General features: G+C 51.8%; 1 protein-coding gene and 1 long non-coding RNA gene across 2 annotated transcripts; one reads left to right on the plus strand and one right to left on the minus strand.

Moving 5' to 3' along the window:
* The first annotated feature begins 13,072 nt into the window (after positions 1–13,072).
* Positions 13,073–14,347, plus strand: LOC133902928 (uncharacterized). The gene is made up of 3 exons (XR_009907159.1): positions 13,073–13,628; positions 14,031–14,148; positions 14,233–14,347. It is a non-coding gene; the product is annotated as an uncharacterized LOC133902928 (long non-coding RNA).
* Positions 14,348–18,315: 3,968 nt separating this feature from the next.
* LOC133903963 (protein EIN6 ENHANCER) lies at positions 18,316–22,287 on the minus strand. Its single transcript, XM_062345460.1, has 3 exons — positions 21,950–22,287; positions 20,242–20,309; positions 18,316–18,760 (listed from the first exon to the last, which is right to left on the minus strand). Exons 1-3 carry the CDS (start codon positions 22,107–22,109, stop codon positions 18,629–18,631), a joined length of 360 nt encoding a protein of 119 aa, XP_062201444.1. The 5' UTR covers positions 22,110–22,287; the 3' UTR covers positions 18,316–18,628.
* Positions 22,288–22,593: the final 306 nt, after the last annotated feature.

Genomic DNA, 22,593 nt, shown 5'->3' on the forward strand with positions numbered 1-22,593 from the left:
GTCCAAGCGGCCGGAGGCAGTGAAAAGGTGATGGCAAACTACTTTCATGTTGCCCTGAGGGGCTCCGCCCACTCTTGGCTTATGAACTTACCCCCAGGGTCTATCGGCTCCTGGGATGACATGTGCCACCAGTTCGTGGCCAACTTTCAGGGCACGTTTACGCGTCCCGGTTTGGAGTGCGACCTTCACGCCGTCCAACAGCAGGAAGGGGAGACGCTACGGCTCTTTATACAGCGCTTCAGCCAGGTTCGCAACACCATTCCACGAGTGGCCCCCCACGCTGTTATTGTTGCTTTCCGGCAGGGCGTCCGCGATGAGCGGATGCTCGAAAAGCTAGGTACGCACGAGATCGAGACCACTGCAGAACTCTTCGCACTGGCCGATAAGTGCGCCAAGGCTGCGGAGGCCAGGGCGTGGCATGCTCCTCGCCCCGCCTCCGACCAGCCAAGTTCTTCCCGCTCCGACAAGCGGGAAAAGAAGAAGAGAAGGAAGCGCGAGGCCGCTCCCGTTGAGCCAACCCAGGTCCCCGCTCACAGGGTGCCGCAAGAGCCCGATCACCGGCAAGGGCGCCGGCCGGATGTCGATCGACGCCCCGTCAGGGCCCCTGCTCGGGCTCCTCCTCGGGCCTCCGTGCCTACAAGGGCCCCCGGCTCCAGCAAGGGCACCAGCTCCAGCGAGAGCCCCGGCCCCCGGCCGAGCTCCCGCTCCAGCGAGGGCCCCCGCTCCCACGGGGCCCGAGCCAGGTAAATGGTGTCCCATACACCAGACCAGATGGCACGACCTCACGGAGTGTCGTACGGTCAAAGGACTCGTGGAGCAGCGCCAGAGGGAGCTCGACGAGTCCCGTGGAGGAGGCGATACTGGGGTCACCCCCGACAACACCGAGCTCGGCTTCCAGGAGCCCGAGCACACCGTCGCCTTCATCGATGGGGGCGCGTACACGCCTTCCTCGCGCCGTGGCATCAAGGTCATGCAACGCGAGGTGTGCTCGGCAACCCCGAGCGAGGAGGCCGCAAGGCCCCTAAGGTGGTCGGATACTTCGATCACGTTCAGCATGGCTGATCACCCCGCCAGTACTGCAACCGTGGGGCGACTACCTTTGGTAGTGTCCCCTACTGTCTGCAATGTCAAGGTCGGCAGGGTGCTGATCGACGGTGGTGCCGGCCTCAACCTCCTTTCCAAGGAGGCTTTTGAGAAGCTGCAGGTGTCTTCCCGACGCCTAAAGCCGTCGCTCCCTTTTTGTGGAGTGACCCCTGGGCACTCCCTGCCCCTCGGGCAGGTTGAGTTGCCTGTCACGTTCGGGAGCCGGGACAACTTCCGCACGGAGTGCGTCCTCTTCGACGTCGCGGAGATCCCTCTCCCCTACAACGTCATCCTCGGGCGTCCGACGCTCGCCAAGTTTATGATGGCCGTGCATTATGCATACCTTACGGTTAAGATGCCCGGCCCCGCAGGCTCCATCTCTGTGATCGCCGATTCCGGCGGCGCCGTCTCCTGCGCTGAACAGTCATACATGGCTCTGGTCTCAGCGCAGGCCGAGGTCGATGGCTCTACAGGGGGCCCGGGACCCTCTTCATCCAAACCCCGACTCGCCGCCGACACCTCTGTTCCAACGAAGGAGGTCGTGGTGGGCGAAGACACCACGCAGGTTGTCCGTATCGGCGGCGACCTGGGCAGCAAATAGGAAAGCACGCTCATCGCCTTCCTCCGGGCTAACGTAGATGTGTTTGCCTGGCAACCGTCCGATATGCCCGGGATCCCTAGGGAGGTGATCGAGCATCACTTGGCGGTGCGTCCGGACGCCCGCCCGGTGAAGCAGAAGGTCCGGCGGCAGGCGCCAGAGCGCCAGGAGTTTATCCGCGAGCAGGTCAGCAAGCTCCTCAACGCCGGATTCATCCGAGAAGTCCTCCACCCCGACTGGCTAGCAAACCCAGTCATCGTCCTGAAGGCCAACGGCAAGCTCCGCATGTGCGTGGACTACACCGACCTAAATAAGGCTTGCCCTAAAGATCCCTTCCCCTTACCTCGCATTGATCAAATTATAGATTCAACTGCGGGATGCGATCTTTTATGCTTTCTAGATGCAAACTCTGGGTATCACCAGATTCGCATGGCCGTAGGGGACGAGGAAAAAACTGCTTTTACCACCCCGGTGGGGACTTATTGCTACATGTCAATGCCTTTCGGCCTGCGCAACGCTGGATCATCCTTCCAGCGTGCTATTCGTATTACTCTTGACTCGCAGGTTGGCCGCAACGTCGAGGCTTACATTCACGATCTCGTGGTTAAAACCCGAGACCGCGCCACCCTGCTCGAGGACCTTGCCGAGACTTTCAACAGTCTCCGTTCTACCCGCCTCAAGCTCAACCCGGAGAAGTGTGTCTTCGGGGTGCCGGCGGGCAAGCTCCTTGGTTTCTTGGTCTCTGGCCGAGGGATCGAGGTCAATCCAGAGAAGATCCGGGCCATCGAGCAGATGCGACCCCCGGTTCGACTCAAGGAGGTCCAGCGCCTCCCCGGCTGCATGGCAGCCCTCGGGCGCTTCATCTCCAAACTTGGGGAGCGAGGGCTCCCCCTCTTCAAGCTTCTGAAGAAATCCGGTCGTTTTGACTGGACGCCGGAGGCCGAGCAGGCCTTCCGCGACTTAAAGAAGTACCTTACTTCGCCACCCGTGTTGGTGGCTCCCTCTCAAGGTGAGCCCCTACTACTCTACGTTTCGGCCACTCCTCAGGTCGTGAGCATAGTGCTGGTGGTGGAGCGCGACGAGTGTTTGGGGCCGGGTGCTGGGTCCCAGCTCCCAGAGACCCCCGACCACTCACTTGTCCTCGCGGCTCCCCTTGGGCAAGGGGTCGAGCCCGAGCACACTGCTCTTCCCAGCCAAGGAGTCGAGCCCGAGTGCCCGGCCAGCCCCGACCGTGCTGCCAACCCTGGGGGCTGCAGTAGCCCCCCCGGTGGAGCTGCCGTCCTGGGTCACCGGGTACAGCGACCGGTGTACTTCGTCAGCGAAGTCCTCCGGGAAGCCAAGACAAGGTATCTCCAGGCGCAGAAGCTACTCTATGCCGTGCTCGTTGCCTCCCAGAAGCTGCGCCATTACTTCCAGGCGCACAAGGTCTCGGTGGTTACCACTTATCCACTGGGACCCATTCTCCGGATCCGGGAAGGCACCGGGCGCGTTGTCAAATGGGCAGTAGAGCTGGCGGAGTTCGACCTACACTTCGTCAGTCGCCAGGCAATCAAAAGCCAGGTGCTCTCCGACTTCTTGGCAGAATGGACGCCCGTCCCCTGCGTCGTCCCAGAAGAGATCTCTGCCTATCCCGGGCACGACGCGCCCGGGTACTGGGTCATGCACTTCGACGGCTCCCTCTCACTGAAAGGCGCAGGGGCCGGAGTAGTTCTCACCTCCCCAACAGGTGAAGAGCTCCGGTACGTCGTGCAGTTACAGTTCCGCGCATCCAACAACATGGCGGAGTATGAAGGTCTCATCGCCGGCCTCCGGACTGCGGTGGAGCTCGGGATTCGTCGCCTCCTGGTCAAAGGGGACTCCCAACTGGTCGTCAACCAGGTATCCAAGGAGTACCAGTGCACGGATCCTCAAATGACGGAGGACGTGGCTGCAGTCAGGAAGCTCGAGAGACGCTTCGACGGCCTCGAATTGCGGCATATCCCTCGCCGCGACAACGCTCTGGCCGACGAGCTCTCCCGCCTGGCCTCCTCACGTGCGCGCGTCCCTGCCGGAGTCTTTGAAGAAAGACTCGCACGGCCTTCCGTCCTGCCTGCCGAACAGGATGAAGGGGAAACCTCGAACTCAATTCAGGGGACCCCGACGATGCCCTCAGTGGGAAGCCCCGTCAGGGCGCCGCCGTCCGGCGAGTGCGCTGTGCTCGCCGAATGTTCTCAAGATGCCTCGTGGATGTCTGACATCCGAGGGTACTTGAAAGAAAAGTTCCTACCCGGGGATGAGGCGTCTGCGGAAAGAGTTGCTCGGTAGTCCAGACGCTATGCCATAGTAGATGGGGATCTCTACCGGCGTAGCGCAGGAGGTGTTCTCCTGAAATGCATCTCCCGGGCAGAAGGCGGCGATCTTCTCGCTGAGGTCCACGAGGGCGAGTGCGGTGGCCATTCATCGTTCCGCACGCTGGTCGAGAAGGCCTTCCGGCAAGGTTTCTACTGGCCTACAGCTCTCCAGGATGCTTCCGAGCTGGTTCGGCGCTGCAGGGCGTGCCAGTTCCATGCAAAGCAGATTCACCAGCCAGCTCAGGCTCTTCATACCATTCCCCTGTCATGGCCTTTCGCGGTCTGGGGTTTGGACATTCTGGGTCCATTCCCCCGAGCAGTCGGGGGCTATGCATACCTATATGTTGCTATCGACAAGTTCACCAAGTGGCCGGAGGCGGTCCCAGTCATCAAGGTGACCAAAAACACGGCGCTCCAGTTTATCCGCGGCATCACCAACCGCTTTGGCGTCCCGAACCGGATCATCACCGACAACGACACCCAGTTCACAAGTGCCTTGTTCGGGGACTATTGCGAAGACCTCGGCATCAAGCTCTGCTTCGCTTCCGTCGCTCATCCTCGGAGTACGGGCAGGTCGAGCGCGCCAACGCGGAGATACTGAAGGGCCTCAAAACCCGGACCTATAACGTGCTCGCTAAGCACGGGAAGGGATGGGTGGACGAGCTGCCAGCCGTGCTGTGGGCTAATCGGACTACGCCAAGCCGCGCCACCGGGGAGACTCCGTTCTTCCTCGTCTATGGCGCCGAAGCAGTCCTCCCCTCCGAGCTCACTCTGGGCTCCCCTCGAGTACATGCATACTCTGAGGGTGAGCAGGAACGGCAAAGACACGACGACGTGGACTACCTGGAAGAGCGCCGGCGGCGTGCCGCTGTCCGGGCGGCTCGGTACCAGCAGAGTCTACGGCGTTATCATCTGCGCCATGTCCAGGCCCGGTCTCTCGAGGTGGGAGACATAGTTCTCCGACGCATCCAGTCGCGCGAAGGAATGAATAAGCTATCCCCTGTGTGGGAAGGTCCCTTCACCGTGATCGCGGTCCCCCGGGCAGGTTCTTTCAGGTTAGCGACGGAAGAAGGACAGCCACTCCCAAATCCGTGGAATATCGAGCATCTCCGACGCTTCTACCCGTAGATGGTCGTGCTCGCAGCTCAGGTCGGCAAGGCCGGGGGCTTCTCCCCGTCCAAATAGTCCAAGGGCTCCGACCCCTTGGGTAAGTCGCTATCACCCAACCTTGTAAATATTGTACATTCGGTATTTCAATAAGCAATCGCTGTGTCGAAATATTTTTTCTGGATTCCGTATGTTTAATCTGTCTGGTGAGGTGCTCGGTTGTGCGAGAAAAAGTTCGCTCTCTCATTTTCCCCGCTGATAAAAGAATCCCAATCGGTATGCATGCGGGCAGTCGCCGCTGACTTACGTCCGGCATGGTAGGCTGTGGTGTTCGGTGTCGTGGCAGGCTCCCGGGCACTACCGAGTTTCGGGGTGCTCTGGGTAATCCAATCGCTCGAGCTGCTCGAGTAGTCCGGAGCTCGGGCCCCCGGAGCGGGCTGTCGGTGCTCGGTTTGGTCTGTCATACCCGGGCGCCACCGAACCATAGGACCTCTGGGTTATGCCTCTGTCCGCTCTTGTCCGCCGGTTTGGGTATTCGAGAGGTCTCGGGTCGAAAACGAGAGCAGTCTATAGCAAGTACCGCACTAACAGAGCGCACCAGACAAAAAATTCTATATTCTCTCTTAAATCACAGGCTGGAAATCACGAGCAGTTCGACCGCGAGGGCTTCAATGCCCCGGTCTCTGGTCGGCCCCAAGGGTCCTCGGGTGGTCCTACCACTTAGGCATGGGTGGTCGAGATCACCCGACCCTAGGAGCCTCGTATGCCTCTGGGCACTCGGGCGCTCCGTTGAAAGAATCAAGTCCCCGGGCACCCGAGCTCGGAAGCACACTCCTCCTGGATCGGTGGGCCGGAAGGCCGACAGCTGTCCGGTGAGTGGTTATATTCAGACAAGTCTGCTTTCAGTAAATTTATCTTCCCGAGTCATTCTCGGGGGCTCTCGCGCCTTAATCTGTTCGGTGAGGTGGTTTCCTCGCACGCAAAAACCCTGCCACGCGTCTACTTTTTCCCAGAACGACAGAACGATTTGCAGAAAGGAGTAGCGCGCGTGCGGTAATGTCTGACCGAAGCCCTTCGTGGTGGTCGTGGTGTTCGGTCCGCTTTTAAGGACCCCGAGCACTACCGAGTCCTCGGGTACCCTGGGTAATCCTATCGCTCGAGCTGCTCGGGTAGTCCGGAGCTCAGGTCTCGGGGGTGGGCTGTCAGTGCTCGGTCTGGCCCGTTTTAAGCCCGGGCACCACTGGACCGCAAGGACTCTTGGTCACATTCTCGCCCGCACGTGTCTCCCTTCTACTAACTGAGTGGTCGCAAAGTGAAAAAGTGTTCACTAGGCACGGCGTGTTCCGAGCGGGATCGATCTATCTCCCGGGCAAGGGAGTCTGTGTCTTTGTTTCTTAACTTAGGTAGTGCGGACTCGCGAGAGCTCGAAGGCCGACTACACCATCAACAACGATCAGGACAACTTCATCCTCGGGGACGGGAAGGTCGGGAACGGCCCGACTGAGTACTCCCCGGGACTTCAAGGTGAAACACCAGAAGAAACATCAAACACTCAGAGAAACTGGAGTTGCGAGCCCAAGGAAAAACTGCCATTAATATTCACAGGATATATACAAGGCATTTTCTAAGGGTTCACTCCTACATCTACATTCATCAAGACAACAAAAGAAAAAGGACTACAAAAGATCTAGTCGGCAGCAGAGGCGTCGGCTGAATCCTCTGAGTCGTCCCCGAGGGCTGGCGGCGGCGGCACCTCTCGCCTGAAGCCGGCCGCCACCACGGCGGCGGTACTCCGGACCGCTACCCGGGCGGCCTCTCCCTCAGCCTCGACCACTCCCTCCCGCGCCGGCTCCAGCGGGAAGTTTGGGTCCCTGCTTCGGTAGCAGGCCAGAACGTGCTCGGCCACTGCATGTGCCAAGCCACGTCCCTCCCGGGCGGCGAGTTCCTGGACTGCCCAAGGCAGGGCCTCGAGGCGCTCGCAGACCTGCTGCAGCCCCAACACTTGTCGTGCGGGGCCGTCGCCCTTCTCGCCTTCAACGAGCCGTCCGAGACCACCCTTCTCTACGGCCCGCCGCATCCGCCGGAGTACGTCTTCCAGCATATGCTCGAGGTTGACCCGCGAGACAAAGGCGGTCTCGAGCTTCTCCTTGGCGGCCCGCAGCTGTGCCTCAAGTCCCTGGTCCCCGACCGGACCGGAAGAACCGCCAACTGCTGCGGGGGCGGCAGCCTGCTTCGCCTTGGCCACCATCTCGGATAAAGCACATTCACGGGCGGTCAGTTCCGCCTCGTGCTTCGCGTTCTGCTCCGCCCTGGTCGCCATGGCCGCCGCCGCCGCGTCAGCCTTGCCCTCTCGACGACTCAGTTCGCCTTCTCGGCGACTCAGCTCGCCCTCCCGCCGGGCCAGCGCGTCCTCCTTCTGGGCCACCGAATCCTCCCGAGCACCGAGATCTGACGCCGACAACTCATTGTCCACCTCCCGGATGGAGACGTTCTCCTCCCAGCGGTGGATCTCTTCTCTGATCTTCCGAAGGTCATCTTCCCAGCGCTGGAGGTCGGCGCGCGTCTTCTCGGCCGCGCCCTCCCGGCGGGTCAGCTCGGCTTGCCGCTCCTCCGCCGCCTGCTCCCGAGCTGCGACTGCCATCTCCCTCTCCTGCGCCTGCCCCATCCTGGCAAGGGCCTCGGCAGCTTGCTGCTTCGACACCTCAGCCAGGCGGGCGGCGTCTTCTCGTTCCCGCGCGGCATCTGCCCGCACGGTCTTCAAAATTTCTTGTTCCCGCACGGCTTCCGCGCGGATGTCTTCTAAGAGCTTCTGCTCCCGCGCGGCCGCCGCACGGGCCTCCTCCTGGGCGCCCGCCAGCTGCGCCTTCTCCAACGCTAGGCGGGCGCGCTCAGCTTCAAGCTCCCCCTCCTTAGCGTCCACCGCTACGCCCAGCCGCCCGACCGCTACTTGGACGCCTTCAATGGCGGCCAGGAAAGGGTCGGCGGGCTGGCCGGCCGACGGTGGGGCCCAGGCTTCTCCACAGGGTGCCTCCAGGGGGGCCGAGTTCACTGCAGGGCCCTGCACTGCCATCCGCCCTGGGCTCTGCCTGCCCGGGGTAGGCTCCGCCGGCCCTGGCAAAGCGTCCACCGTCATCCGCCCCGGGCTCTCCGCGCCCGGGTTAGGTTCCGCCGGCGCCAAGGGTCCGGACGTTTGCTCCGTCCTCCCCTCGGCCGCCGCCTCCGTCTCTCTCCCGCTGGCAGCCACGACGACTGGCGCCTCCGCCGTTCCGGTGCCCGCCTCCGTCGGAACGGCAAGCGGGCTCGGCTCTGGTTTCGGCGCCCGCTCTTTCTCCGTCGCAGTAGCGCCTACGGCCGGCCTACGGGAGACAAACGAAAAACGCCGAAGCTTAGTTCGGGCCAGAAATGCCCATGGAAAAGCAAGAAAGGAGACTCACCGATATCGCCATTTGGCCGCTGGGAGCCTGATGTCCGGGTTCGGCGCCGTCGGTCCGGACTCCTCCCGCCGCCTCTTCCGCTGGGGGCTCGGCTGAACCGCTGCACAGGCCTCGGGCGCCGCCGGGCGGGCCTCGTGTGCCACCGCGCGGGTCTCGGTTTCCGCCATGCGGGTTGCGGGCGCCGGTGCAGGCCCCATCCGCACCAACCGCGGCGCCAGCACCGGGAATGCCGCCGCTGCCGTTGGCGACGGCGGAGAGTCTGGCACTAGGATCAAGACCCGGGGACGTTTTCCCCGATCTCCCGGCGCCACCTCTTCGACAACTTCAGTCGCGCCCTCCTCCCTGGCACGGCGGCTGCTGCCTGCGGCAACCCCTTCGCCAGCCCGTGCCGAGCTGCCAGCGACCTCCTCGCCAAGTAGCTCCTCCAGCCCGGGGAGTTCGGAGGCCTCGGGACTCCGGCTTCTTGGCCGGTCCACAGGTCCCTGGGCGTCGAACTCCGGCAGCCCCGCCATAATGGCCACCCGGTTGGGGTTGGCGCAAAGCGCCATCTCCGGCCACGGGAGCTCCGTCCGGCCCATGTCCTCCGTTCCGGTGATCACCCGTGTCATCCCCCGCAGTTCCGCCTGCCCCAGATCCCAGCTCGCGCCGATCTGGGTCCTGGTGATGTCCTCCGGCCCGGTATAGAACCAGCTCGGCCGGGCCCGCTCTCGCAAGGGTGCCAGCCGACGGCGCAGAAAGTCCACGACCACCATGACGGAGGTCAGCCCGGACTCGCGCAGCTCCAGAATGCGCTCCAGCACCGGCTTCAGCCTCGCATCTTCTGGTGGCAGCGCCTCCCACATCGATCGCCGAGGTTCCGCCGCCGCCTCCGGCAGCTCGAGGCACTCGTGGGGGTCGACGTCGACGAAGAACCAGTCCCGTCGCCACTCCTCCCACTTGCTGCGCAGCACCTGGGGAATGTAATGATCCCCCAGGCCGTCCCGGAGCCGAAGGTTGCAGCACCCCGCGACGTCCGCCGTGGAGTGCCCCCTCTTCTTCCCCACCGGCCGAAGGACGAAGAAATGGCGAAGCAGCGTCGCCGACGGCATCACCCCCACGAACATTTCGCAGAAATGCGCGAAAGTCGCCAGCGCCACCACAGAGTTGGGGCTTAGGTGCACCAGCTGAATGCCGTACGTCTCCAACACTTGCAAGAAGAAGGTGGAGAACGGCGGCACCAACCCCGCCGCCACAAAAGAAGTGAAGAGGACGATCCGCCCAGGGACGGTCGTCGCCGGCGTCAGAGTCGCCGGCCTCACCACCACAGCACCTTCTTGCCCCTCCGGCACCAGCAGCTTCCTGATTTTGTCTGCCGCCTCCTCGTTCCTCAGACGAGACTCCGGTAAGATGCTGACCGAAGCCTTGTCCCGGCGTCCTCCTCCAACCCTCGTCATCTCGGCAAGGCTGGAAGGTATTTTGGTGGTGGAAAGAGAGAGAGAAGGAAGAATGCTCCGGTCGCCTGAGAATTTCCTAAGGGCTTCGGAGCACAAAGAAGGCAAGAGCACAAGTGCAAGAAAGCGTAAAGAGGGGAACGGACCGATCCATTCCCCCTTTTATATCTCAAAGTTCAAAAACTGCCGCCCAAACGGTTCGCTCGGCGAAGCGTCGCCTCGATCGACGCAACTGCCAGGCGAATCTTCCGCCGATCGCGCGATGTCAGCGGCTGCCAGGCGTATTTTCCTCGATCTGCGCGGCGACCGCGCGTGCCGCCCGTATGGTCATCATACCCTTCGGAAGTTGTGTGGACACGCGTCCACTCATTTTCCCGTTGGGGCGTACTTGAGGTCTGGGTCCGCAAGGGCCACCTCTCGAAAGCTTGCCACATGACGTCTGCACCAGCCTCGGCCTCGGCCGCGACGAAGGGCCCATTCGCAGTCTCCGTCCCGTCACCTACCAATGGACCCGGGGGCTACTGTCGGTGTATTAGGAACCAGGGGTCCCTGAGTCCCGAGACCGGACCGGCCATCCGCCACATGTCACCATCCCGCGGGGTCCACCCTGCCGGGTAAGAAGAAACTAAGTCCCGGGGGAAGGTGCTCGGGGCCGTAGCCTCTAAGATTCCCGAGCACCCCAGTTCCCCGATGATCCGCAGAGTCCAAGTACCGGGAAGAAAGTGCTCGGAAGGGTTCTCACTTACCCCCGAGTACTGTAGTCCCCCGATGATCCAAACACCGAAGTGCTCGGGAGAGAGTGCTCGGGGCTGCACATGGCAGCCCCCGAGGACTCGGTTCCCCGAAGGTCTCATCCAAGTGCTCGAGAGAGAGTGCTCGGGGCTGCACGTGGTAGCCCCCGAGGACTCGGTTCCCCGAAGGTCTCACCCAAGTGCTCGGGAGAGAGTGCTCGGGGCTGCACGTGGCAGCCCCCGAGGACTCGGTTCCCCGAAGGTCTCACCCAAGTGCTCGGGAGAGAGTGCTCGGGGCTGCACGTGGCAGCCCCCGAGGACTCGGTTCCCCGAAGGTCTCCCCGGAGTGCTCGGGAGAGAGTGCTCGGGGCTGCACGTGGCAGCCCCCGAGGACTCGGTTCCCCGAAGGTCTCACCGGAGTGCTCGGGGCTGCACGTGGCAGTCCCCGAGGACTCGGTTCCCCGAAGGTTCGCGCAAGATCGTCCGACGACCCGAAGGGTCCCCTCGTCGGGGTGTCAGCCAGTCAAAGGCCCAATGCCGCATTTAATAGGCACGCGCGGCCTGACATCCTGACATTCTCAGTTGCCCACGCCCTAGTGTCAGACCCTGCCATGCTCTGGCAGGGGGGCGTGGGTCCATTAAATGCACGGGTCCCGTCCGTTTTCACCCGGGTGCCTCGGGATAACGTTGCCAAAATCGAAGCGCTCCGCCTGCCACCCTGCCCTGGCAGAAGAACAAGACAGGGTGGGCGCACCGGGCACCTCTGTGGCTGCCCGGTGGGCCCTCTTAATGGCGCCGGAGGACATCCACAGTGGCGGGTGGTCGGATGCACGCCGCATTTTTCCACCGCCCATGTCACTTCGCCAAAACGGAATGATGACGCCTTTCTCCGTGGCGCCTTGGTATTTGCGCCCCCTCTTTCCCATTCTGGATAAGTCGAGGTCGGCGCGCCTATAAAAGGAAAGGATGGAGAACTCAAGAAACAGAGAGGAGACAGACGGGAAAACAAGGTGAAAAAGGCAAGGAAGCCCAGATCAAAAGGCGAAGAACATCACAAACAAGCTCAAGCCAAGCTAGAACAGAGAGCCTCAAGCTCTCTGTAAGCAGCTCACCCCTGTAACCAGATACATCTTTGAAGAATTCCCTTCAAGGAAAGGTATAGCACTCACACAGGAGTAGGGTGTTACGCCTCCGTGCGGCCCGAACCTGTCTAAACCCCGGTGCACCCATCTTTCTTGCACTAGGTCGATCATCTCCCACCACCAGCCACTGCATTTATTTTTGTTCCCATTTATTTCCCCGACAAGCTCGTTCAGGATCATCCCCCCGGCCGAATCTTTAAAAAGGGGTCTCTCGGGATCCCTGCGACAGGAGTTCATCCTCCGACACTATTAGTTGATGCATTTTTACCTATCATCTTGCCTAAAGCCAGATCATGCTCTGCTAAGAAATCACAGAATTCTCTAAAGTTTCCTTTGTTGTAGGACTCATTCGACTCATCATAGCCCCAAAAAAGGCAATCCTTGCCTTACTAGAATCCTAGCAACATCAATGGACCCATTTAGCTGAGTGAAATAGGCCTTCTGATTAGCTTCACTTTGAATTTGGAACACAACATCAATGTCATGTTTTCTTTGTAACAAAGCATCACATTTCTTCATTGCTTTATTGTATAAGCTATCAACACCACCTACATGCAATTTCAACCATTTTTTCTTATGATAACCATTCCAACCGTCAACAACAAATGCTTGATATCCAACATCTTTCTTATCTTAAAAAAATAAAAATAAAAACAACACGCTTTGTCTTTGGACTCATTGTGTTCAATCTAACTTCAAACTCATCAAACCATTCCGAGTTAAACCTTCTTGTTTCTCCTTTCTACGAAAATGGAAAATCAAATGTGCTAGGTTGGCAAGCTCCATTCTCCATATACTCCCTTCTCACCCGCTCTCTCTGATTAAGATGATAAGCATCAATTTGTTTCCTTAGGCTCCGATCATATTTAACCTTCTCTTCCCAATTAATATCATCTGGACACGAATTCTTTACACTGGTTGAACTATTCAGCTATGTGCTTTCCTTTTATAGAACCGTTTCATAATTTACCTATCATTTGCAAATAATGCAAGTTATAATTACATCATATCACAAATGTCAACAAAACCCCAATTTTTAACCCTAACCCTACAACTACAGGGCTACAATCTGAGCAAACAATAACAATAATCATATACGGAGAGAATTAGAATTAGAATCATGATCGTGCTTTACTTCATAGGAAAAAAAGAAATTAATAAAGAATTAAAAGGGTTCAATTTTCCTTGCCTTTTCCTGTTGAAGACCAAGAGGGAGAGCTGGAGAAGCCGGGGGAAATCCAATCAATTGGGGCTCTGGTCTCCTCTGGGCGAGGGCGACGGCCTTGGCCTGGCTGCGGCCAGCCGTCCTTCGGGAACCGGCGTTGGTGGGCAGCCGAGTACGGAGTAGCAGATCGACGGATCATGGATGGATGGATACACGGAGGAGCTCATAGGCCAAATTACCTCACGGGGGTCACTCATGGTTCTGCCGTTCGGGCTTCGGTTGGTAAGGGCGGCTGTCAGCTGCGAGTGGATCGCGCTGGCTGTCGATGGGGGTTAGCAGTGAAATTCATTTGTCCAGCGATGGCTTTGATGCGCGGCTCGGTCCAGATTCACCGGGAGTTCGAGGGGATCGTATATATGAGCCTCTGCCACGGGCTGCAGGTTGGAGTGAGTACTCTTTAGTTGATGGCACTAGTGAACTCATCGGTATTGAATACCAAGGTGCACCGGAAGTGGATGTCGCAAGAACGCAGGTTTGGATGCTCCCGAGCTTGTTCTGATATTGGCCTACGAAGATCAAATTCTGTGGTTGAATGAAATCAACTGAAGGTGTGTTTGCTCATTTGCATTGTTCTTACCTGAAAACTGCGTGATTGGAAAACATTAACACATCACTGTTCTATTATCATCAGTGTCAAGTGTTGTTCTGATTTAGATTGAGTGCAAATGGTACCATAAACAGAATGAGTGTTCCACTTGTTCAAGTGTCAAGGATGCGTTATTCAATTTGTGATTTGTTAGAAATTTCTGTGTTTCTGATGAAGCTGCTTTCGGGGTGGGGCAGCAACAAGTAACAACTAGTCATGTGACTGAATAATTGTGGATAGAAGTTTTTACCCTTACAATTTTAAGAAGTTAGTCATGTATATTTTAGAGAAATCAAGTGAATGAACAAATTTTGAGAAATAATTTTGTTGTTAAAAATCTGCCTTATAACCTTCTTCAATTCAGGTGAGGTTTGGCTTTCATCTACACCAAAGCTAGGCATGCTGGCAATATATGTTCCTGTTGTCGTCGTTCCCCCGCTTCCGACTGCCATCTCTAGCTGCTGCTTTGTGTCGGAAAGAAGGTAGATGATTCATGATCCCTCATGATTAGCAGTATTTCTTCTTCTTCTTTTTTTGTATTTGCGCCTTATCAAATAATTTTTTAGAAATATTTTTTGTTGCAGGTGTGAGGGCTCAGATGAACACATGAGGATGCCTTGAGGTCTCAAATAAATTTCAAATATTTTTTTATGCCTTGACGGCCCATGGATTTGTATTATGAAGCCGCATGGCATCACGGCAAGAATGGTTAGACCGAACATATATAAAAAAAGAATGGTTAGACCGAAGGCATAGATGGGGGTAAGTGCTTACTCCAATAAATGTATAAAATTTTGGAGTCAGTACAAAAGGGTAAAAGGATGCTCTCAACTTAATTTCTTTAAATCTGATGTGATAATTTTGCAGATGATGATGTCAACCTGGTATGGCTTAGGATGTGTATGCTGTTGGCATTTGACTTTGAGCTTGACATCGGACACAAGCTAGGTTTGAATATCTGATTTAGCAGCCCTAAGAAGCTGCTGGTTGGTATAGCATATGAGGTGATTCCAAACTTGATTTATATATTTATTAAGCAGTAACTTTGATTTATCTGTGGACTATCCCTGTATGTATATTATGTTTGGCTTCAACTAGAATTGCATGAGCAGAGTTTCTCAAGATAATGTGGGTGAGAGGGACTAGAATTTCACTGACAGTGCATTTTTTTTTTACTATGCATACATTCTAAGCAAGATTGGCTTAGAGATTAAAAGCAGGGAGAGGTGTAAATAAGTGTAATTGTGGAGAAGATGTTGATTATCCTACATCAAATAATCGATGCTGGTATGCAACATATTTTGGCATCGGTGAATGGCAATTTTTGCCGAGATGAGCTGTTAGATTGGATATGTAAGTCATGTACTCCAACCTGTCCATTTAGAAATGGATGTTTTAAAAATACATCGTGGCACATATACCTCAATTTGGTGAGCCTGAGTTGTCCATAATGGATTTTTTCTTTGAATGTTATGGGTGCCTCTCATCATGAGTTATGTAAATGTTTTATCTACCTCTGCTTATTTAAAATTGTGCTTTCTACTTTATTCAACTGTCTATGATTGTCTTGATGCCTGTTATTTAGCATCAATGCCATGATGCTGATGTCTGTTTTGGATTCCAAGGCAAGGTGGTGTGGCTTCCTATGGCCCAACAACAAGAAAGACGATGGCATTGGCTCTTGGAATTGTGCTTTTTGTTTAGAATGTGGTTCCTTCTTTAACCAATATAGATGTTACATGGAATTGCAGTGATTGTTAAGCAGTACATCTGTATGGAGGTGATTAATTTCCCTGAATTGTATGCAAATTACTTGTCCCTTCGATCCTTTCTGTTTCGTGGAAATACAATATTCATTGACTGATTGATCATGTAGTAGAATTTGTTGGCTACATAGATTATGAAAAATTAGGCAGTACATCTGTCAATGATTTTAGACTTACAAATCAACCAGAATGATTTTGTTTGCAGTTGTTGTCAACTTGCAATGATTCAAAACATGAGATACGCATCATATGTGAGAAACAATTTTATTGCCTATTTTCACCAGTTAAACTTCCTTTGAAAGAACGATCATTCAAGCTACTTGGATTTGTGCGTAGCATTCACAATCAAATTAAAAAATAACTCCAAAATGCGAATGTTTTGAAGATCATAAATACATTTGTTTAACCTTGATCGCATGGTCTAACGCTAGTCATTTGTTTCGAATCTTGATGGAGTTCACCATATCTTGGGGTGAGAGGGGGGGGGGGGCGCTGTCAAAGTTACATTTCAAAGATCACGAAAAGTTAATAAGGACAAATAAAAAAACAGGGGTCAATAAGGAATGCGTTGAAGTAAGTGGAACTGGTTACATTGAGAAGCATATTGCGCAGCAAAAGAAGTATAATCATATATGAACACAAAAAGTTTCATTTGACTACCCCAAACATTCCATTTGTCACTTAAACCGACATTTCACTATGATAAACCGGATAGTTAAAGGTAGTAAAATTGACTTTTACTATGATATTCCAATGCGGAAGAACATCCCAGCTGCCACATTGCAATCGGAAGTCCACGATGAGCTTCACTAACACGAAGAACATATACCTTTTTTTTAGCTGAAAATTAAGAACATATATACTTGCCTTGTAGCAGATCGTTTGCATGCATGTTGGCTTTCACCTTTATGCATGCAGTGGCAGAATCTGTTCCTATGTCGCAAGGAGACTGACCACGAAGCACACGCATTCTAATTCTTCGTTTCCATGACGACGACGAATCGAAAGGGATGTGGCATCCGGTGGTGTGACTGGATTTGCGTTCGTTGCGACCGCAGTAAGGGCCGGTCCGGAGGGGGTCGAGCGGTGCGACCGCCCCGAGTCCCTAAAATCTAAAAGCCCTATATATATATATATATTGTGTATATCGGTTCAAAAACGAACTGAAAAAAATTAGATCTGAGCGATTTATATTTAATAATAAAGCTCTATTTTTAGTCTTACCTCGGACCACCAAAATATTAGGGCCGGACCTGAACCACACCAAAGAGAAGAAAGAAGGGAGCGAACCAGCATGGCAGAGGCGATCATCGGGCCCCTAGTGGGGAAGCTGCAGGAGCTTGCTGTCAGCGAGGCGCGGTCGCTGGTCGGACTGCCTTAAATTTCCAACCCCGAGTCTGCCCAAAGCATGAGAAAATATAGTTTTCTCTTACATTTTCAAATAAATTTCATAAAAAAGAATTACTCTTTTCAATTATTGTTCTATCACTAGAGAAAACAATGGTTTCACAGGACTTCATCAGTAAGTTAGCTGAGCTGCCCTTCCTTGCTAGCCTCACTTTGGATGTTGGATCATACAAGGATGAACAACTTGTATTTTCTCCCGGTGGATTTCATAGCTTGAGGAGGTTGACGATTGGCTTTATAGAATTGAAGAAAGTTGAAATACATGAATCATCACTTCCCAGGCTTGTAGATTTGGATATTTTATTCTACTCTAATGATCTGGAAATTGAGATTGTGGGTAAATCCGACATTGTGGACAAGCTCTATGGTGAGGATGGAAACCTTAATAAGAAGATCGAACGGACTCCAAGGACTGAACGGGCTGCTGGAAGATATTGAATAAATGGATGCCCAGTAGCTAGCTAGCGGTAAGTATATCAAGCACAATAATGCATTGTTTGTAAGCATCGACCCTGATGATTGAAACATGTACTTGTATTGTCTATATTTGGTCTTATGGTGTTTATTATTGTAATGACGTGTTGTTTAAAAAAATTATTGTAATGGTGTTGCAAAAACTCGTTCATTGTATAGCCATAATAAATAAATGCTTGATTGTATTTGTACTAAGAAAGATTTCAACTGCATTGTATTTATACTAAGAAAGATTTCAACTACCCGTACGTGTGATATGGATAAAATATAATTTCTGATGTTGACAATATTTTTCTGACCGGTCTTAATTATGCTCACTTTTGTACTATGGTGAGCTTTTTAACATTTATTATTTTCTACCTTTTGATATAGTACCGGTCACTTTTGTACCGGCATTTTGTTTTGACGATATATCCATCTATCTTTCAACTGCTTGAAATTTATCAAATTTGTAGTCGCCTCTCTCAGCCATCGGATCTCTATCAAAAAGTTCTACTTAATTCCTCTCCCCTCTTCCACATCGGCACAACCCGCTGGCTTGACCTTCCCGACTTCTTCAAGATTATCAAGGCAGAATGATTTTTTCTTTTTTGCCACAAAGGAACTTCATTTCTGATGCCAACTGCCTAATGTTTCGATGTTGCATGCGGAGAGTGATGTCAAGGCAGCTGCAGATGTCCCGGTGCTTCTGAAGGTGCCGCGAGCAATGGTGACGAGGGAATGGGACTGATATGAACGCTTGGTACTACGTTACTTGCAGGCATCAATATGACTATCGTGCTGTAGCCGTCTGCATTCGCCCCGTGTCTTTTCTGTGAATTCTCCGGCTCCAAGAAACTTCTGTACGACATGCCAATCGTGTGTGCTACGTGCGCACAACAAAACTTTTGCACTATGAGCGTACAACACAGTCACGGCCTGTGGCAACTGCCCATATCTTACACCATGCAACCAAATTTAGTATGCATGTACCATATAGTACATAAATACCATGTTCGGGTTAAAAAAAACGCCTACAGCAGACAAGAACATTTATTTAAACATCAGTTCTCAAACGTCAGTATATAAAATACAAACAGAACGTCTCTAACAGTCTTAACCACATGGGTACAACCATGAATATACAAGAGGGGGGCAAACATTTCTCTCAAAGATCAGGGTTCAGAAGCGAAAACCGTAACAGCCAGAATATTCATGTGAGCGTGCAACACAGTTAGGGGAACAACACCATTACAATAATTTTTTTATAACCGCTGTGTTTCTCAATATAACCGCTGCACTTGGCTTCACCACATATCTTGCCCGGTGGGTATTGTTATCTCAGTATAACCGCTGCGTTTCTCAATGCCAGATACCTTTGGACATACTCATCAGGAAGCATTCTGATCTGCTTGAACACCTCTGGATCGGCGTAACGCAGCTTTGTCCTCGGATCCACATATGGTGCCTGCAATGAGATATTTCAAATAAAATCCAGAAGGTGCATCATGCCTTGATCAGAAAGACAGCGACACAAATGTACATTTGCCACTTATTTTGAGAGCACATGCTCTTCATTGTCTTCTTTTAATTTTATGTTTTCTTTCATGTCCTATTTAATATTTTTGAGAGGATGTCATTATTAAATCACGGGAGGTGGAGTTTATGATACTGTCACTACCAATACCGAGCTGGTACTAACAAAATTTGTAAAAAAAATGCTGGTAAAATGGACCAAAAAATCCCTGTTAAATTAATCAAACAACACTAGAAGATGATGCTGAGTAAATTCAACTGCCTGTTCTAGAACTTCAAAATGCAGTTCGTATCCAAGGCAAAATAGTAAACAAGATTTCACTTAATTTTCATATATACAAAATAAACTTGCAAAATATTGATTTATGTTACCAGATATTACATAGCATGTCTATCTTGTTAGTTCAGTTTCAAATCTGCTATTAAATGGACATTCATATACCAAGAGAACATGCACAACCAAAGTAAAACTAATTTTTTTTATTAAATCAGAGATCATGCAAAAAAAAAAGTGCTTTGAAAAACTGTTAAGAACAGAAAACCCCAAGAATAGGATTCAGTAGCATGAGGCATCAGACTATATTATTAATGTGGTGCAAGGCATCACAACAACAACACCAGAATTTAGGTCGATGGTGTGGCGAATGCTTTTTCAAGTATAAAAAAAATCAAATTGGGCCATAATTCTATCAATAATGTTTTCTAGATCATGATATCATACTAATACTACAAAAAAATTATTTTGCATGAAAACAATTCATTCAAAGTGTTTCAAGGAAAAATTTCAATCTCATCTAGTAAGATCAGGTTGCACCCAGAAAATATCTATACCAACCACTTAACCTTTCTAGTCTAGCACTTCCGTAGTTCCGTGTACCCTATTTTTTTCATGGCTTAAAAAAAAGGTTTTCCCATGTGAACTGCTCCTCACCAGAAGTTTCAGGAGAGCATAAGTACAATCTCAAAAGGGTACCAAGACAGCCACATTCTCAAAACACAATAATCATTTTCACAGTATCAAAAAAATAAAATCAAGATACGCATTTGCAAAAACAATACATTCGAGGCTTCTTAGACAAAACAATGCAACTATTATTCAAAAGGCACCTGCATACTGAGGTCCCAGGTTTCCCTAGCTGTCTTCTTATAAGCTACCTATTGGTCCTTCTTATAAACCAGCCCCCAGACTAATAGCACATGGAAGTCTTAGATACACAACATAGGTCTTACATTCAGGATCCAATTGCTTATCAAGTCACAACTTAGCATTGCAACGAGGTGGTAGTAATAATGAAACATAGTACGATCTAATTTCCCAATCTAGCAGCCTTTATTTTTTACAATTTAACCATTTGAATGACTTTCTCTGCAATGTAAACCCAACAGGAGGAACTAACATTGAAGTAAACATACCTCAAAACCTGTTATATCACAGTATCTCTTTGGTGGATAAATGGACGGGGGTGACTGAATATTCAAATCTGCATATATAAAATTGCATAGTGCCACATAAGATGTTTGCCTCAATCTATGCAGCGTAATTAACATAAAATGTAGACAGGGGAACATTGTTAATTTTCAGCCATGCCACACCCTTCGTTTTTCTCATTATCTAGCTTGACAATCTCACAGGACTACAATATATCATATTCTTCCAATCGAATTGTCAGTAAATGATGAGATCTAACAAAGGCACAATGACAAGAATAGAAACATCCTAATTTTTCTAATGCCATGGTATTTATCAAACATAACCAAATCGCTGGTCAGCCATACGGCGATGAATTCGTTCCCGGGCCTTGTACACACCGCCCATCACACTATAGGAGCCGGCCATGTTTCAACTTTCAAGTCATTACCCTTAATCCTAAGGATGGGGATGCTTAAGGCTAGGCTTGCGACTGGAGTGAAGTCGTAACAAGGTAGCCGTACTAGAAGGTGCGGCTTAGATCACCTCCTTTTCAGGGAGAGCTAATGCTTATGCTTATTGGGTATTTTGTTTTGACACTGCTTCATGCCTAAAAAGAATGCAACTACGTCTGAGCTAAACTTGGATATGACTATATAACATAACTCCCTTCATGTCTAAAATAATGATGTCAGGGAGAAACTTTTGTTATTAGAGGGACAAATTAAGGCTACTTCCTCAATTGCCGTAACTTTTGTTATTAGAGGATGCATATGTGACTATACGAGGGTGTTAACCACTTACCCCAAAACCATATTATTTCATCCAAGACAACTGCAAGACCTACACAGCTACCAATTAGTCAGTTTGACCATACAAGCATAAGTGATTTATTTGTTCATAAAGTCCGATAAGCATGTCTTGGGTTGGTACTCGTATCAGGCTACGGGAATAGTGAACGGGAAGAAGGAACTAGTGAGGCTTTCGTTGGTCAAACAATATGCCCTCCTCACTTGAGGAGAGTGAAGGTCATGACCTAATACTGCTGATTAGTCAACTTCACTGTTGATTTTTCTTGTCATGAGCTTGCTTAGAAATTTAAAACTATGAGGTGAGAATCGCTCTATGGTTTCAACATCCTGAAGTGACAATTTAGTACTGACACCTAAAATTCAGTTTATTACTGTTTGTAAGAACCTAAAGTTTATGTCATTTATTAAACTGATGTGTTATGCTTCAGCAGTCAAGTAGGTACTTTGTAAAGACTGGTATAAGGTATCTGAATAAGACATGACGCTTTCGCAGACTCAAAAAATGTATGACTCTCAAGTCTGGAAGCTCTTTTGCTTTATAGATCTAAATGGTGCCAAGAGTGTCCAAAACTAGCCATATTAATAGAACAGCCTAAATCGCAACAGGACAACAAGAAGCAATCCAATCGCAGCTATTTGCTAACACGAACACAGTTCAGAACTCAAAAGATTTCAATAAGACAATCACATATGTCTGACAACCAAGACGAGCGCCAGAGTAAGACCTAAACCCCACAATCTTCACCTAATTGACCCACATAAGCATCGACAATGGAGGATTTCTGAAGACAAAGGAGAGTAGCAAAAGATAAGCATGACCACAATGCGCAATAACTGAGCAATAATCATCTATCAGGATTCAGATGCAGTATCCACTAAGGAGGGTGCTGGGGGCGCCTACAGTTGGGGCGGTCGGGGGGCATGGAGGAGGCGTCGGCGGCCTGGAGGAGGTGGCGGAGGTGCTTCCACTGGCGGCCGCGGGACTGGCCCTTGGGGTACTTGTCCGCCGTCTGCACCTTCTTGAACGGCAGCGTCGGGGCTAGCACGACCTCCGCCTCCATCCTTCTCTTCCGGTTTCAAGCTCTGCGCGCCGACAAGGGCGCTAAGGGGCCCGGACTAGCGGCGCCCCGCCGCTTTCCCGGTTAGGGTTTGGGCCACACGGAAGACCGACAAGAGAGGCGTCGGCGCAGGACGGGGAAGAGGAGTCAGGCACTGCAGCTATCAGCACCTGACGAACTGAAGAAGGCAACGGCTGCAGAGAAGAGCAAGACAGACGCGAGACTGAAGATCCAACGGTTCACTCCAAAAGATACCGTTCCGACTCATCTGACGGTCGGAAAGCGTCCTGGAATATACCGTTTTCCTTTACTGTTCTTCTCTGTAACTTTTTGCCTATAACTTTTGAGTGGTTGTTTTGGATATTTAGGCAGAGGGAACAGGTGAGATGGTGTGTGTGTGGAAGAAGTTGCCCTAGTTTAGTCTAAGTAAAAGTAGCTTCTGGATCCAACTTAATTGTATTCCCAAACTTATCCTCGGTTAATCAGT

Source organism: Phragmites australis, chromosome 21, assembly GCF_958298935.1.
Source record: "Phragmites australis chromosome 21, lpPhrAust1.1, whole genome shotgun sequence".
Lineage (NCBI taxonomy): Eukaryota > Viridiplantae > Streptophyta > Magnoliopsida > Poales > Poaceae > Phragmites > Phragmites australis.

Bases quoted from the DNA above. Each gene is read 5' to 3' on its own strand.
- LOC133903963 (XM_062345460.1), bottom strand. From the start codon at position 22,109: ATGGAGGCGGAGGTCGTGCTAGCCCCGACGCTGCCGTTCAAGAAGGTG. The intron at 20,310-21,949 runs GTAGGCGCCCCC...TTATATATGCAG, and splicing joins GCCCCCCGACCGCCCCAACT to ATTTGAATATTCAGTCACCC. The intron at 18,761-20,241 runs GTATGTTTACTT...ATCTCATTGCAG, and splicing joins GTGATATAACAGGTTTTGAG to GCACCATATGTGGATCCGAG.